Consider the following 15830-nt stretch of genomic DNA (forward strand, 5'->3'; position numbering starts at 1 on the left):
CTACATACTGTGTAAACTTTGCAGTTTGTCATGAGTTATTGTAGAATTTATGATTTTACAGGCTATATAAGATAATTACACCATGTCATTTAGTTTCACGCACCATCTATCTTTCAACAGTACCAGTGAATGGTACTGGTGCTGAATCCCAACCAGCTAAATTAATTTTAGCCGAGATCACCACACTGAAACAAGCTAAATGCTTACTGAGTTAACCCATTAAACACAGAGTTTGCTATTCACAGTGCAAGAAATTATGATCGTAGTTTCCTGCGAGTGGTAAGACGCTTTACACAAGAGGAAACCAGCTTTGATCATATCAGAATTTGCATTCAGGAAAGCCAGCGTAAGGAGCCTCACTGTCTGCCTCCGGAGCAGTCACATTTGTGACAACGTATGACTAATTAGTGAAATTAAATCAAATGTTTTTATTGCCCCATGGGAGTGTTTGGTCAGAGACTAAATACAAAAGCGTGTGCGTATTTGCATTTGCATGTGTTTCAAGGCCATCACAGCAGAAGAATCCCCGGAAAGTGTCCCTTTCTCTGCACACTGAGTCAGGAAACGCACTGAGACAAGGAGCTATTGTCACAAAAAGTTTGAAAAAGCTGGCATGGAGTGTGTGTCTATGTGTGCATGTACATGTGTATGTGTGTATAAGGGTCAATGCACTTTTGAAATAATATTATTGAACTGTGTTTAGGTGGAGTACTTCACTTCCTCCACTGACCTTGCACCAATTCGATTGGTAAATATTAGGTTTGTTAAGAAATTATCTGGCCTACATTTTAGGTCAGACACACTCTTAGACTGAATGGATGAAAAAATAATCAATACATGGGTAATAATATACTGATTGGGTAATGAAAAACTTGAGTAATGTCAGGAATTTCCATGTGTTTATGTTTGTCCAATGTCCATTGTTACCTATTTGACAAGGGATCAATGCTGTTAGTCGGGGCATGGGCTCTACTGTCAGTCACGGACAGGAAAGAAATGTAAACAGGCGGCGAGGTCACATGGCGCCTTGTTAGCCATGTGCCAGGAAGGGTCAGTCACATTTTGTGTAGTTAGGTGTGTTTTTGATCTTTTATGGCTGTGTTCCCAGAGGTGGTGTGTCGCAAGCCAGCCAATGATATGTCAGGAAAGGGTACAAGCCTTAAAAAACAAAAGATGAGTGGGGTGAAGAGGATGAATATACAGGGGAAGGATGAAAGGAAAAAAGAAAAGAGACGGGACACAGGCAGATAACACCTACAGTATAGGAGCTGGGCACAGAGACAGAGAGCAGATGTACGTGGGTGTGGGATTGATGAAGGCAGTGGGTAGCACTTTCACTCTAACCCAATATTTAGTACTTACAGTAAAAACAATATTGCAGCAAAACAAAAACAAAGAGCTCATTATATAATGAAACACAATTGTTTGTAATTGGAGCAATCTTTAACTATTTAAAGAGTCAATTCAAACTGTGGACCTACGTTTTTTGAATATTTCAAAATATATTTTGCTTGTTTAATGCATGTAGTTTCAAGCTCAATAGGTTTTTTATGAGTTGTCTACATATTTATGGTCAAATGGGAATTATTCATACAAATTGATGTTTTAATAAATTAAAAAAAGAAATATTTTATGGAATTTTTGTATGGAAGCCGAGAACGGCCACATCCTTTTTTTAGTATTACTGTACCCTTTTGTCGTGATAACTACTTATTATTTCATAATCTCGATATAACAGAGATCGTTTTCTCATGATAATGAATTAATTTAGTTTGTCATCCACCTTTTTCCGTAGCCTACATCAAAAACGTGGACAATAATCACACCAGCGAGTAGAGTGGACTGAGGTTAAATGCCCCATGCTCAAGCTGAGTTGTTAAGCAACCATGTCAACACATTCTACCATAAATCAATTTGTTATCACAAGAAAACGGTCTTTGTTATAACAAGATAACGAAATAAATTAATTCGTTATCACGGGAAAACGGTCTTTGTTATTTCGAGATTACGAAATAATACGTTGTTATCACAAGAAAACGGACTTTGTTATATCGGGATAAATAAGTCGTTATCACGAGAAAAGAGTAATGAAAAAAATATATGGGCATGGCCGTTCTCGGCTTCCGTTAGCAATATGGTAAATTATGTTGCACTGCTTATCATCAATCCTTAATTATTAATAGATGCTCCTTACTTGAGGTTATAAATGCTGGCAAATCCATCATGAAACACTTAAAAATGCTTATTACATCTGCATGTAAGTGTGTTATAAGATGTATTGTAGTTCTGCTTGGTGTTACCTTGTTGTGTCAGATATACAGTAATGCTCATATAGGGCCATTCAATTTCAGGTGCAATTGTGTCATTCTGTCTATTTACTCACACCTTACAGTCGTATAGCTCTCTCAAACTTCTGGTTTTGCATGATGTATTTAGATCATCTAAGGTCAGGCTTTAAACTATTACAAGAGTGAGAGGTTGTCTTCAGGGTGAAACTAAAAAATAAAAAACTGGCTGGGAGATATGGTTAGTACGCACACACATACACGCATATATATAACTCTGGTGTGTGTGTATGCAGACAAATGCTCACCTGGACAATGGCCTGAGGAATCAGAGGCCAAACAGGGCCATCTGGTCCTACAGCCTGGAAGTGACCAGTCAGCATTAAGTCTTCAACTCTCCCTCTCTCTGTGTCTCTCTCCTCCTCGCTTTATGCACACACTCATCCACCCACGCACTGACAGACAGGCCTCGGCTCTGTGCAGTCTCAGCGGAGCTCTGATGGCCTTTGTGAAGCAGCCATGCTGGAGGCGACAGGCCCGGCACAATGTTCCACCATGACATGTTGGCTTCGTTATTGCTCCATTCAGGGGAGGATTCGGTGTCATCCATCCCCCTGTGCGTGGAAAATAAAATCAAGCCTCGTGAGCCTTTTTCCACTGAGACACCAATGCCATGAGGTATATTTTTAAAAATTCTATTGTACAGAATTTGAATAATATATTCATCGGCATGCAGCAGAGAAGATATTGTAGCTATGGGTGAGCGTCTTTCTTGTTAAAAAAAAGTTTTGTATGTGCTGCCTGCAGTCTGATTTTTCCTGGAATAAATGAAAAATTTGGGTTTGACTGGACTCACACCAGCTATTCATAGAGACATCCCAAAGTTTGCGTAAATTCATTACAAATTTCAGGCTAACGATTCACTACATTGTTGCAAAATAAAACTTCATGAATCTCCTCGCTAGTATATACTGTAGTAAATTTGTTGTCAGTGCCATCTAAACAAAACCAGTCAACCAAGTGACACTACTGTCTCCTTTACTGTCTTGTATTTCTACTCATACAGTATTATGTAGTGTGATGTATCACATCACTGTTGTTGCTTGTGATGCTAACCTAGTTTTCAGTGGCATCTGATAAATCAGCATTTTTAAGCATGTTAAAGTAGCATGTGGAGGAGATACCTCTTCAGTTCTGACCTAACCAATGTTAATTGGTCATAGCTTTAACAGATGTATGTCATTTTGGTGAAATTCAGTTTATAAAATTATGAAACAGAAGGCTCATTTGACAAACTAACATTAGCAGTTGCTAAGCCAGATAAGCTAATATTTTACAACCGGCAGTTAAGCCTAGATAACAACAAACATATAAGAACCAATTTGCATGATACCTTATTTGATTAAAGGTATGTTTGTTTGTTTTTTGAAAGTCATCATCTTTATTAACAACTCCTTTATATTGCATCAGCTCCACTTTGAATATTAAGTGACTCCCAGTGAATAGACCTCCAAATATACTCACCTGAAAGGTCAGCTGTCTGCTTCCATTCAAACCAAGTCTTTAATTAAGGCTCAATAAATCTAGGCCAAGCAGCCACCCAGGGCCATGGACCTCACACTGAATAGATCCAACCAGATTTGAAATTCAGAGATAAAAGATACTGAATATAGAGAGACTGAAAGCGAGTCAATGTTCCTTTATATTTGGCTGACATGTTTGAAGTAACATAGACAGTACCCACAAAGGGTATTTTGTCTATGACGCATAAGAATTCAAAGGGCTTTGAGAAGTCATTTGGTCCACCTCCTCCATCCTCTACACATGTATGACATTCATGAACAGTTACAAAAGCAGCAAAAAGCACACAATCATACCACAGAGAAAAGGTTACTGACAATATAAAAATGCAGGGTGTAAGAACACCAAGGTTCGGCATTACATAAAGACATTAATCATCATGTCAAACATTCATATGAGCAATCTAGGGCAGGCAGATCGTCCCACACTGAGCACACACAGTCACATATTTCCACTCCAAATGAGTGATTACCTGCATGACGCCCTATATATAAGTGACAACATGTTCAGTATTTTGTTCCCTGGTGTCAGTTGAGAGCTGTTAGGTAACTAAAGGAGAGGCAGCATCGGGTACGTTGGCCTACAACACTCATGACCTCTCACTCTGCTGCCTACTTATACCACTGTCCTTCAGCTGGAGAGCTGCGTACATGAATAAACACTAAGCAAACATGTTGATGTAGATATGACAACCTGAGCAATTCTGACAAAGCCCTCTGGATTTTTTTTCTTTTCTTTTTTTGCTTCAAAATGTCACGTTAATTTGGTCCCTGTGGAGAAATCAACGGGGCATTTAAAGGACAACTGGTTGGGAATCAGCTTCCTGCTTAAGGACACTAAAGCTTCACTGTACGGTAGATTCTGATATGAAGGATTTCTCTCAACCCAGTTACATGCTGCAAATATTCAATAACAATTTCTCACTCAATGCAAATCCATGACCTTGCTCACACTAATTGGCAACACAACAGCAAATCAACGTATTATAGTCAGTGAAAGACTTTCAAAATGGTCTAAGCATTTCATGAACCTTTTTGTTATCCCTCTTCTATTTCCGTGAGCTCTGTATCAACAAACGCCCTCATGCAAACATCTAATACTTCCATGCTGACCTGGTTTCTCTATATTGTTTACTCTGTGCTGGTTTGACCCATTCTTTTGTGTCCTCTCAGAAACCTGTCTGCATTAGTTACATGATGCTCTGCAAACTTCTCTTATGGCAACAGCTTAGTGTGGACACATCCTCTGCACTGGAAATTAGCAAACAGGGCTGCAGACGAACAGCCTGTGCTCAGTGCAGAGACGAACAGAAGGTCATTCTTCCTCAGTAGTTCATTAGCGTTGATGACAAAGGTGGATGCGATAGCATGCCCGAGCTGCACCACAACTCAGTTTAATCTCTTCAGAGCTTCCTGCACTTGTTCCTGTATTATGGTACGGAGAGAATGAGCTACTAACTAGCTCTTCCTAAATGGGTGTGGAGGATTCCCGACGGCAAAATACTTGAAAGATAATGAGCGGGGAACCACTTCAAGATAGAGGAACTATTTATTCAAGCATGAATCATTGCTGCCTTAGGACTCGAAATGCAATTCCTAAAAATGTGTTTGGATTCTGTGGCCATAGTTAGACAATAGGCAACACATTTTCCTCTCTGGGATGCCTGGATCACTAACATCCTTTTGATCTTCTGCTAATTTTTCTAAATTATTTTGTGAAGCCCAAATCTGCCATAACTATTCCCCTAATGAGGATTTTCAGGTACAACCCTGCAGCTTCCACCTAGTTTTCTCCTCAGCTGTAGGCTAGTCTTGTCTATAATAAAACATTTTCTCATCAAAATGTCACTTTGCCATCCAGAGTGCGAGAGTGGTTTGGCATCATTTCAAAAGCAATAACACACCTGCAATAGTAGCTACTGCAAACTATTTTTGCACCGTGCCCCATTTTACATCAAATAATATCATCAAAACTTTGCTCCTTACTGTTTGTCCACACATTTGGCACAGGATATATATACACAGGACTGACTGCCTTTTTTGTTTTTAATTAAAGAGCCAAAGTCCTGCCCTCCTATTTTTTTTTAGCTGTTAGGGGCTAGGGGCTTCCCATTAGTCTTTGGCACACACGCACCGTCAAACCTGCCAGTGTAGTTATTGAATGCTGAAAAATAATCCTGGTAATACCTAAGCTAAAAATAACAATTTCATTGGGTTGGGAGGAGGGGGGAGTCCACTGTGTACTGTGATGTATTTTCATAATAAGGGTGACTTCACTGTGATTGTCTGCCAAGAGGTAAAAAAAAAAAAGAGTTTGGTTCTCTATTACAGAATTAGTGGACAAATATACGGCCCAGATGGCGTGAGACATGACACTGTGACTGATATATAATCAGGATAAACGCATCATTCACTCAGTTTGTCAGGGAAAATAGATCTAGGACATCGTGTTCTGGCAAATTACAGAGGCGATGTTGTTCGCTACCAAGTCAGCCTTCTAGTCAAAATGTTAAATTACCATGACAAAACTTCTCACCAACAAAAGTGAGTCACGATTCCGGAGCAAAGCAAAAAGATATAATAAATGTGTAAGTAGAAGTTTGCTTTATTATTAGAATTGAACAAATAAAGTATAAAGTTTTCAAGTTTCAGTTTTGTGATGGCTGATATTCACCCGGTGCCAAATGTAGGTAGATTTCCAGTTTGGCAACAAGGTATCTGAAGACCTTTTCCACACTGCCAGGTAAATGTACCAAAATAAAACACCATCCTGAGAGTCTACTGCATAGACACGCCCTGTCTGTCCCTCTGTGTCAGTTTGACATACATACACACTCACACACATTCTGTTTGTCCCTAACCCTGCCACGGATTTTCACTTGAGTTGGGGCAGGACATCTTCACAGTCTGTTGTATGTTACCTTCATGATCTAGTCACAAATCTCTCTATGTGAGTAAATTAAGAATAATGTACAGAATCCCGAGGTTACAGATACAGTAAGTAGGTTTCAGTTGCTGATGATTTAGAAGCAAAAGAGTAAGTATGCAATTCAATAAAAATGTTTAAATCTAATGCTTTTTGTGAACGCAGGTTTCCATTTCCAGCATATAACTTCTGTCATAAGACCCGTTGTTCTCTGCATAATCAAACACATAGGATTTTTAAAAACAGCAGCGGCAACCTGTGCAAACAAAATGTTAAACATTTGTTCCTGACTCATGCTCTCACCCATGCGTGTTATGTCTACATTTCACTCTGCTGTGTGTGTGGCTCCAGCTTTAGTTGTCATTTTTATCTTCTCACATTGGTAAAAATATACTGTAAATATACTGCACATGGCAGAGACTGACGTGGCCCTCTGTATCCAAGTAACTCTCTCTCTCACCCTCCAAACACTCTCAGTATACATGGGGTTTTCTTGGCTGAGTTTGCTTAACCTGCTTGAACTGCAGCATTTTCTCAGGACTCAGCTTCATCTCAGGGCTTATCTACCACAAAACCCCGGCTGCACACTGTGGAAAATTCCCTGAACCCAAATGTGTCAGAAGGCCCTGAGAGACAGGGGAGAGAAGGAAAAAAAAAAGGTGTAGTAGTGAGAGAGGGAAACGGCTAGTGGTGAGAAAGGACAAGCTTACTGTGTGTGACACATGACATTCAAAGAGAGAGGCAGAGAGAGAGTTTGGGTGGGGGTGGGGGGCAGAGGCAGTTTAAAAAGACAAATACCATAGGACAAAGGAATGAGATAAGATTGGAAACCACTGATTGCTGGTTTTGTATTTAATGTTTTATAGAATAAGTGACTCAGTGAACAAAATCACAGCCCTGTGATATGAACTGACTTCAGATGTCACGGTGATTCAAGCAATAATTGTCACGCGGAGAATGTAAACAAAGCTATCAATGTGGAGAATCTGGGACACAAGGAAACACCGATTCCCCATCAGGGCTGGACCTTGCTCGTGATCTCTGTCTGTTTTTCTTTCTTCCTCTTATCTGTGTCTATATTGCTCTCATACCTTACAGACCACTTAAAAAAACAAGCTTTCAAATGTTCCTGTGTTTATATTTATATTTAAAACACATAAGATCATTTTTCACAGAGCTACTGCACTGGGTTTTAGCCAAACAGAACAGAGAGAACGGCTGTTGGCTATGACTGTTCTCTCCAAATACATATCAATGAGAACACCCTCTGCAGCGGGCCTATCACATCAGTGCAGGCAGCATGAAAACAGATTTTTATATACTCCAGTTTCCTAATGGATACAAAATGGAAGGATGCTCTATTTTAATTCCTCCCTGTGCCCGATAAGTGAGGTGAAAGTTAAATGCTTGGTTTGGCTGAAGCCGCCGGCAGTGTCCTCAGAGTCACGTACAACGGGGTGAGACCTGCTTCAATGAGCCTTTTCCTTCTCAATGAAACATCCACAAGAGGGGGAGATGAAAGATAAGTCAAGAAAAAGGGCGGAAACGGAGGAAAATGAAATAATTGCTGACTTACTTTGTTCCCACTTTGTTTCTAAGATTATGACTTGGTAGGTGTGTGTGTGTGTGTGTGTGTGTGAGGGGGGGGTACAACCAACACGTCTCTTCAGACCTCCTAACCTGACTTCTGGGTGGTATCCATTTCATCACACGCTATGTTCGAGTGCACGTGTGTGTATGCAATCATGCAGCTTGACACAGCACAATACCCATTCCCTAGCCAAAACATAGAGGGTGGGACCCACACACACTGGCTTCTGTGGTAAACGCAGCATAAAGCACAGCTCACCAGGGGACGTGATTTTACACACTCACTTGACGGATGGGGCACTTCCCCCCGGGTACCCTCCTTTCCTAAACTGGCACGGCGGCACCGACGAGGCGGAGGGGCAACATGCACACGTGCTCATCTGAACGGACGATCCACCTCACGTCAGTCTCAGTTCACACTGCATTAAGTTATGATCAGACGTTTAGCAAGGAGGGGAGACACGTTTCATAGGGGAAAGAGGAGGGGAGGGGTACTGTGCGGAAACATGCATGAAAAATAGGGCCAGGAGAAGAAGCAGCAAACTACTAGGGTAACTTTGGTGGAATCATTTCAATGTGAAAAGATTTAAATTGATTCACTATTCAACAAGATATCAAGTCAATGAAATCTTATTCTAACAAGTTTACTTTAGATTCTTCCATCAGTCTCCACTTTGGTCCAAGCTAAAATATACCAACAAATGATTTGTTATGAAGCACAGACATTCATGGGCACCAAAGGATGGAGGACCCAATGACTTTCTCTTTAGCACCACCAGTGGCTGTTAAATCTCATGATTTTACTCAAGACTTTGTGGAGACAAACATGGTTTGATTTTGATTAACTAATATATATATATACACACACTACAGTATATACTTTTCACATGTGTAATAAAACATTGTTTTTTCATGCACTGATCAACTTTGAGATTTAGGGCTATTTTGCTTCATTAACATGTCTTCATTCAGACTAGAGGAAAGAAATTGTAGAAAATACACATTAAAGTTGTTATTTTACTTCATTTTTGTCTCTTTCGTCTGTAGATTTCTCCTTAGCATGCTGCTGTGATATACTGTGCTGTGCCTGTTGTCTCACCCATGTAATGGCAGGTATTGCTCTCTCTCTTGTGCACAATGACGTAGGCTCTAAAAATTGTAATTTCCTTTGTACTAGCAACAAATCATAAAAGTACAACTGACAATAACAATTTATGGAATTTTACAATACAAATCTTTAAAGGCTGATTTCTCAAAATGAGTTTTTCCATATACTCTGAGCTACAAATCTCCACTTCAGCAGCACCTATACACAAAAGCATCCAGTTCTATTCCTTTCTATATCCTTAAAGTTTTTACAGAAGGATTTGTTGATACATTATTCACAGCTTGATTTATACAACATTTTATTCCTAAAACCACGGCAAAATTAGATTTTTGGGGGCTGGTGACAGTACTTTCTGATTTGTGGTTAAAAAAAAAGAGAAAAGAACTTCTGACTCTAAAATGTCAACAAAATAAAACAAGAATTTTGAGAGTAGCTTTATCCAGTGTTCAGACTTCTGTTCTGGAAATGTATGCAAATAAGAGCATATTTAATTAGATACTGCCTCATTTACATATTTAAACATAAAATTTGACAAAACTTGTAACACAAATAAATATTGTCTTAATGTGCGTACCTTGGTTTATGGTGATACCTGTTTATATTTGGGTTAAAATGTCGAACACTTTGTTTTACCACCAAATGCATTCAAAAAGGCTTAGTGGTAATGCAGCTACTCTAGAAAATGAGTATGCTTGAACTGGTTGAACAGTAATGTGTTAGTTTTGTCATTGTTTGTGTTCATTCCCTCACTTGAAAGCTAGACAGTTAAAGACTCAGGTATTTTCACAGCAGATGTTTTCAGACAGTCATCCAGTTCACTCAGCTTTCTCACATTCTCACGTCTCTCGGGACGTTTTGACATTTACTTGGCTTTCTTGCGTCAATGGGTCAAACATTAAAAAAAAAACAAACAGCCAGAAACTCAATTTAAACCTTTTATGTTTGACCACACGCTGTAAAGTTTGTGTGTGACGTCAAAATGAAAAACATAACAGAGCAGACTTTGACCTGTTGTACAACGGCAATGGGCCATGAGACACGACAAGCACAATGTGTTTTGAGGAACACGTCAATCTTCACTTTCAAAGTGAAAACTAATCCATCAGCAGGCCTATTTTCTTGTTACATCTATCTTTCACTGACACTGTGTCAGGACAACATCAGGAGTCTTTGCATTCCACAGCTGTCAGTCAGTGACATAACCCAGACTTAACCCAGTAAACAAAAAACACATGTGTGATTTATATAAAGTGTTTTAATTTAGCTCAACACACGTATGTGTTACAAAACACTTGGTATGAAAAGCAGCTGCAATTATTTTGTTCTCGGGTTGGGTTCTGGAATCGCATCATAGCTTTCTTTGTGTTAACCTGCTTCATGACTAATTTGTCCTTCCTATTAATATCATTACTTTTTCTTCTTTGTCAGAATTGCCATGTCACGCCTTGACCTAGACATGAACCTGCTGCATAAACTTTGAAAGGACTGTTGGATTAAGTTTTTGTTTCTTTAAATTCATGAATTGTGGTTTTGACATATTTTCTTGAAATTGGCTGAAAATAAGGTTTCACTTCAAATGAAAAATGTTTTTTGGTATAATTTTCTAATGTTTAACATATCAACAAACCTTTTGGATCTCTGCTAGGTCACTGATCTGTATTGTTGCAATGTGATTTTCTCTGACATTTGTATTTTACAAATGTTACTTAATTACAGGCTTCACTAATCCAAGAGAGCGTGGGAAGAGTTTGGGTTGCTGACGTAGGCCGATGAATGGCATGATAAACTGCAAAACTTTCCCCAGATCCCTGTACCGGCCTCTTATGGGAAAGTGTTCCTCCGATCAAGACTTGCAACTCTCTTTCCTTAGTGTTTGATCGTGATACTCTTCACCTCTGTGAAGAAGTGGTAGGAATCTTTGCCCCCTTCCCTCCCCACGCCAGATTTCTTCATCCCTCCGAAGGGCAGGTTCAGATCTCTCACCAGCCAGCAGTTGGTCCAGACTAAACCTGCCTGTAACCGCTTGGCCACCCTGTGAATCTTCCCCACATCTCTGGACCACACGGTCGCCGCAAGGCCGTACCGCACGCCGTTACCTTTGGAAACAGCTTCATCCTCCGTGTCAAAGGGGCTGACGCAGGTGACGGGGCCGAAGATCTCCTCCTGCATGACACGGGAGCTGTCAGATATGCCTGAGATAATGGTGGCTGGCATGAAGTAGCCGGAGGCGTTTTGCGCAGGCAGGTCCAGCTGGTCAACCCCCTCACCACAGTGGATAATGCCACCTTCAGATTTGGCGAGTGCTACAAAGCTTCGAACCTGGGAATCAAAACAAAGAGGGATTTCAATTCAAAGCATATGAGTATTTAAAACGAGCCTTTTTCAAATGAGAAACGGTTTCCGTAACCACCTTTTCCAAATGCTCTTTGCTGATGAGAGCGCCATTGTTGTTGCTGGGGTCAGAGGGTACACCAGTCTTCCACTTCCTAGCTGCAGCCACAAACTTGTCCAGGAACTCAGAGTAGATACTTCTCTCTACATAAATCCTGCTGGTGCACAAACAGATTTCTCCCTGGAAGCAGAAAACATGAAATGAAGATGATGCTGCTGAGAGATGCCCCTCATGAAAAGATGGGCTTTGAGCTCCCCCGTGTGGACACAAGATGTCACTGCGTGTGAACAGTTAAAGATATTAGCCTACATTTTTACTGACAAGAGTAATCTGAATAAAAACAATATTTGTTTATGTAGCACTTTCAAAAATAAGTTTAGAAAGTGTCTGATAATGTTATTATGTAACAGACAGATCAAATAGCTACCATGTTTCTGTGTTTCCTGTGTGTGAGAAATATGGAACACACAACACATAAGGACCCTAACCCTAAAGCACAAAACAAAACAGTAGCTTTATGTTCACCACGGAGGCAGTATAAATCGTCTCATTTATCAAGGTGAGAAAATGCATTGCATTCTAGTGTATAATGTGAAAATCATTAAAAATATTTGAATAATAATAATCATGGTGAGAAAATATGGAAACCAAAAACTTATAATCAAAGTACAACATACCAGTTTTTTAATACTAGCAACAGGATTATTATATAGGTCGGACTCGGAGAAATAAGTCTTGATTATCGGAATGTAATACTCTTTTCTCACCTGATTGGAGAAGCTGGAGCGAACCGTGGTCTCAATGCACTGATCCAGGTCTGCATCAGCAAAGATAACGGCAGGGTTTTTACCCCCCAGCTCCAGTGAGAGCTTCTTACAGTAGGGGGCGCTCCGTTCTGTGATGCGCTGGGCAGTTGCTGTGGAGCCAGTGAAGGAGATCAATGGGATGTCAGGATGGCCAACAAGGGCGTCGCCTGCCTTTGGACCAGTACCAAATATAATGTTGACTACTCCTGGTGGAACACCTGCAGAGACAAAGGCAGATAGGTATGTATTATTAATTTCATATAACATGTTAACAGAGGTAATAGTATAGAAATAAAAGTATTTAAAACTCTAAAATGAGTTTTGATAGTATGCGAAGACTGAATTATGATTTTTTTATGATTATATGAAGAAATGAACCATATAATCTCAGTAACTTCTGTATATGTGAATCCATTGCTGTTGCATTGTGGGTGTTGTAGTCCTACCAGCCTGCTGCATCAACTTGCACATCATCCAGGCTGTCACAGAGGTCATCTCACTGGGTTTGGCCACCACCGTGTTCCCTGTAGCGATTGCAGGTGCAATCTTCCACGTCAGCAGGTACAGGGGGAGATTCCAGGGGCTGATCAGACCGGCTGCACACAAACCACAACAACACAATTCAAAAACACACAAAACACAAATATGACATTTGCAGGTTGTAAACAATGTGAATGCCCTGAGCTCTCACCCACTCCCACTGGACAGCGGATGGTGTAGTTGATGCAGCCCATGTGGTCCATCTGGCTGCAGTCAGTGGTGTGGTGGAGAATCGATGACGCAAAGAAGCGGAAGTTGTACGCCGATCGGGGAATGTCCACAGTCCGTGCAAATGTCACCGTTTTACCTGCAACACACGCCAAGAATGTCAAAGTGATGTACAGCAAAGAAAAATCAAGAACTTGCTTACATATTAGTGGAAAGAAAAACAACATATCAGAAACAAAAACAGTGAGCAAAAACTGTTTGTTATTCTACAACCAGCATCAGTTCAAAATGTTCTTTTTACCCAGACTTGTCATGATGAAAATATCTACAAAATTGAATGTATTACAGAATGATTCCCTAATGTTGCTCAGAAACTCTTAACCCTCATCTTGTGTCAGCAAAAGGCCATGAATACCAACAGTCCAAAACACCATGAAATTGAATGAGCAGTCATGTTCCCCAGGGTATGATCCCTTTATATTTTGGATGATGACTCTGCTTCCCTCAGGTCAAAGGTCAGTTTAGCAGACAAGACTGAGCATAAATCTGATACACAGACAACTGTGAACTTTGCTTAGCCCTTTCACCCAATGTCATGACCCCATTCCCTCCAGCTCCAGCCCCAGAGCAACACTTTCTCCTCAGTATTAGTTCAGCAAGGGCCTAGAAATATAAAAATTAAGAGTATATTGTGTTCTTGCTTCTGTGTTGTGGCCTGTCATTGGTGAATACTGCACTCCAAAAGAAACTACATCCACTGTTTTCTAGATGCTAGGCCTACTTGATATCAGCTTGCTGAAACTGAAAACATGCCAGTTATGACCCACTTTCTTAATTCCACCTGATTGATTATCTGACTGACTCCATAACGCACCTTGGTCTCTGGACTCGGCTTGGGCGAACTCGTCCAGGTTGGCTTCGATCAGGTCGGCCAGCTTGTTGAGGACCTGCGCTCGCTCCTGCGGGCTGCGGGCCGACCAGTCAGGGAAGGCCTCAGTAGCTGCTGCCACCGCTGCATCCACCTGCAGGGAGTCATGCACAGGTAGATTAGTATTACTGGATGGTGTGTGTGTTGCATTACACTACACAACTAGTTCCCAATATTGGGGGGTTATATACTCCAAGGGCCCAAACCTGGGATTAAGGAAAAAGCTTTCTAATGATAAAAGCTGACAGGACACCTCGACTTTATGGATCTTTGAAACACCTGATGAAACAATACACAAACAAACTATTTGCGCAAACTCACATCTAACCTGTGCTCAAGACTTACAGAGACATTAAATATACTGCAGGAATAGGTATGTAAATCACATTGGCTGAAACCTTTGACAAAGTACAGCAATAACACTGCTTATTACATATTTACTCTATAATCTTAACACAGTAAAGTAAACGTGAAGGTAGAGTGTGTGTTTAATGATTACTAGACTGTTGACTCTGTAAAGAGCAAAGGTGCTTCTGTCTGAAATTGTTTCAAAAGTTGCACCTATATTCAGCAAGGATATTGTGCAAGTTAATTTCCTTTAGAACGTTTCAACAACTTCTTCATTCAAAGGCTGATTTAAATAAGAGCTTGCTGAATGTGCATGTGCACACAATAGGATTGAAACCCTACACTTTTAATGGTTATTTGAAAGAGTTAACAAAATCAAAGGAACACAAGTTGCAACTTTAAAAAGCTGCACATGTGAGTTATACTTGATTTAAAAATTGTAGAATAAATAACCACTAATATTGCACAATATTTCAGTGTCAGTTTAACTGCTATCAGTGAAGGACAGTAACATGGCTGGAAGTTCAATGCACTCCTGAAAAAACACAAATGCATGGTGCAGGACACTAGAAACAATATAATATCTGTGTGAGGATGTCTCACCTCCTGTTTGCCACTGTCAGGCACTTTGCAGTAGACCTCTCCAGTGGACGGGTTGTGGGAGTCAATGTGATTCCGACAGGGGATGAATTTTCCTCCAATGTAGTTCTCCAGAACCAGGTAGGAACGCTGCCCCGAGACTTTGGCCATGTCTGTCTGCTAACACGCTCCCAAACACTAACAACTGACCGAGAGGTGCGAGGTGAAAGCGGGCCGGTGCAGGCTGTGTCTCACACACGCAGGAATCCAAGCGCAAAGAGAGGTGAGCCTGGCCTTGCACTGATCCTCCCACTGTGGGCTACGTTTCACAATAAAAGACACTGCTGCGTTGTGTAGCAGTTACAGCAATCAGTGCAGTAAACGTGAGAATCAGGTCTGATGTCTTGTTTTGATGGCATTAATCTATAAAAATTAAGTTGCTACATGTATCCTGGTTATGGTCTGCACATGTTATGTGTATTTATTTCCACAAATTTGGATAAAGACCTAATAACAGTTTTATGAAAACTGCATACACTGTAAACACCTTGTCTGGTTTCTGAACTATCACATGATGACA

At 40.5% G+C, this 15830-nt stretch overlaps 1 protein-coding gene across 1 annotated transcript; it reads right to left on the minus strand.

Moving 5' to 3' along the window:
- Positions 1–10726: 10726 nt before the first annotated feature.
- aldh8a1 (aldehyde dehydrogenase 8 family, member A1) lies at positions 10727–15522 on the minus strand. The gene is made up of 7 exons (XM_085770829.1): positions 15275–15522; positions 14270–14417; positions 13379–13534; positions 13134–13283; positions 12649–12905; positions 11900–12061; positions 10727–11808 (listed from the first exon to the last, which is right to left on the minus strand). The coding sequence occupies exons 1-7, from the start codon at positions 15419–15421 to the stop codon at positions 11356–11358; spliced, it is 1473 nt and encodes a 490-aa protein (XP_085626955.1). The 5' UTR covers positions 15422–15522; the 3' UTR covers positions 10727–11355.
- Positions 15523–15830: the final 308 nt, after the last annotated feature.

This window comes from Trachurus japonicus, chromosome 24 (genome assembly GCF_045865225.1).
Source record: "Trachurus japonicus isolate A0001 chromosome 24, Traja_1.0".
NCBI lineage: Eukaryota > Metazoa > Chordata > Actinopteri > Carangiformes > Carangidae > Trachurus > Trachurus japonicus.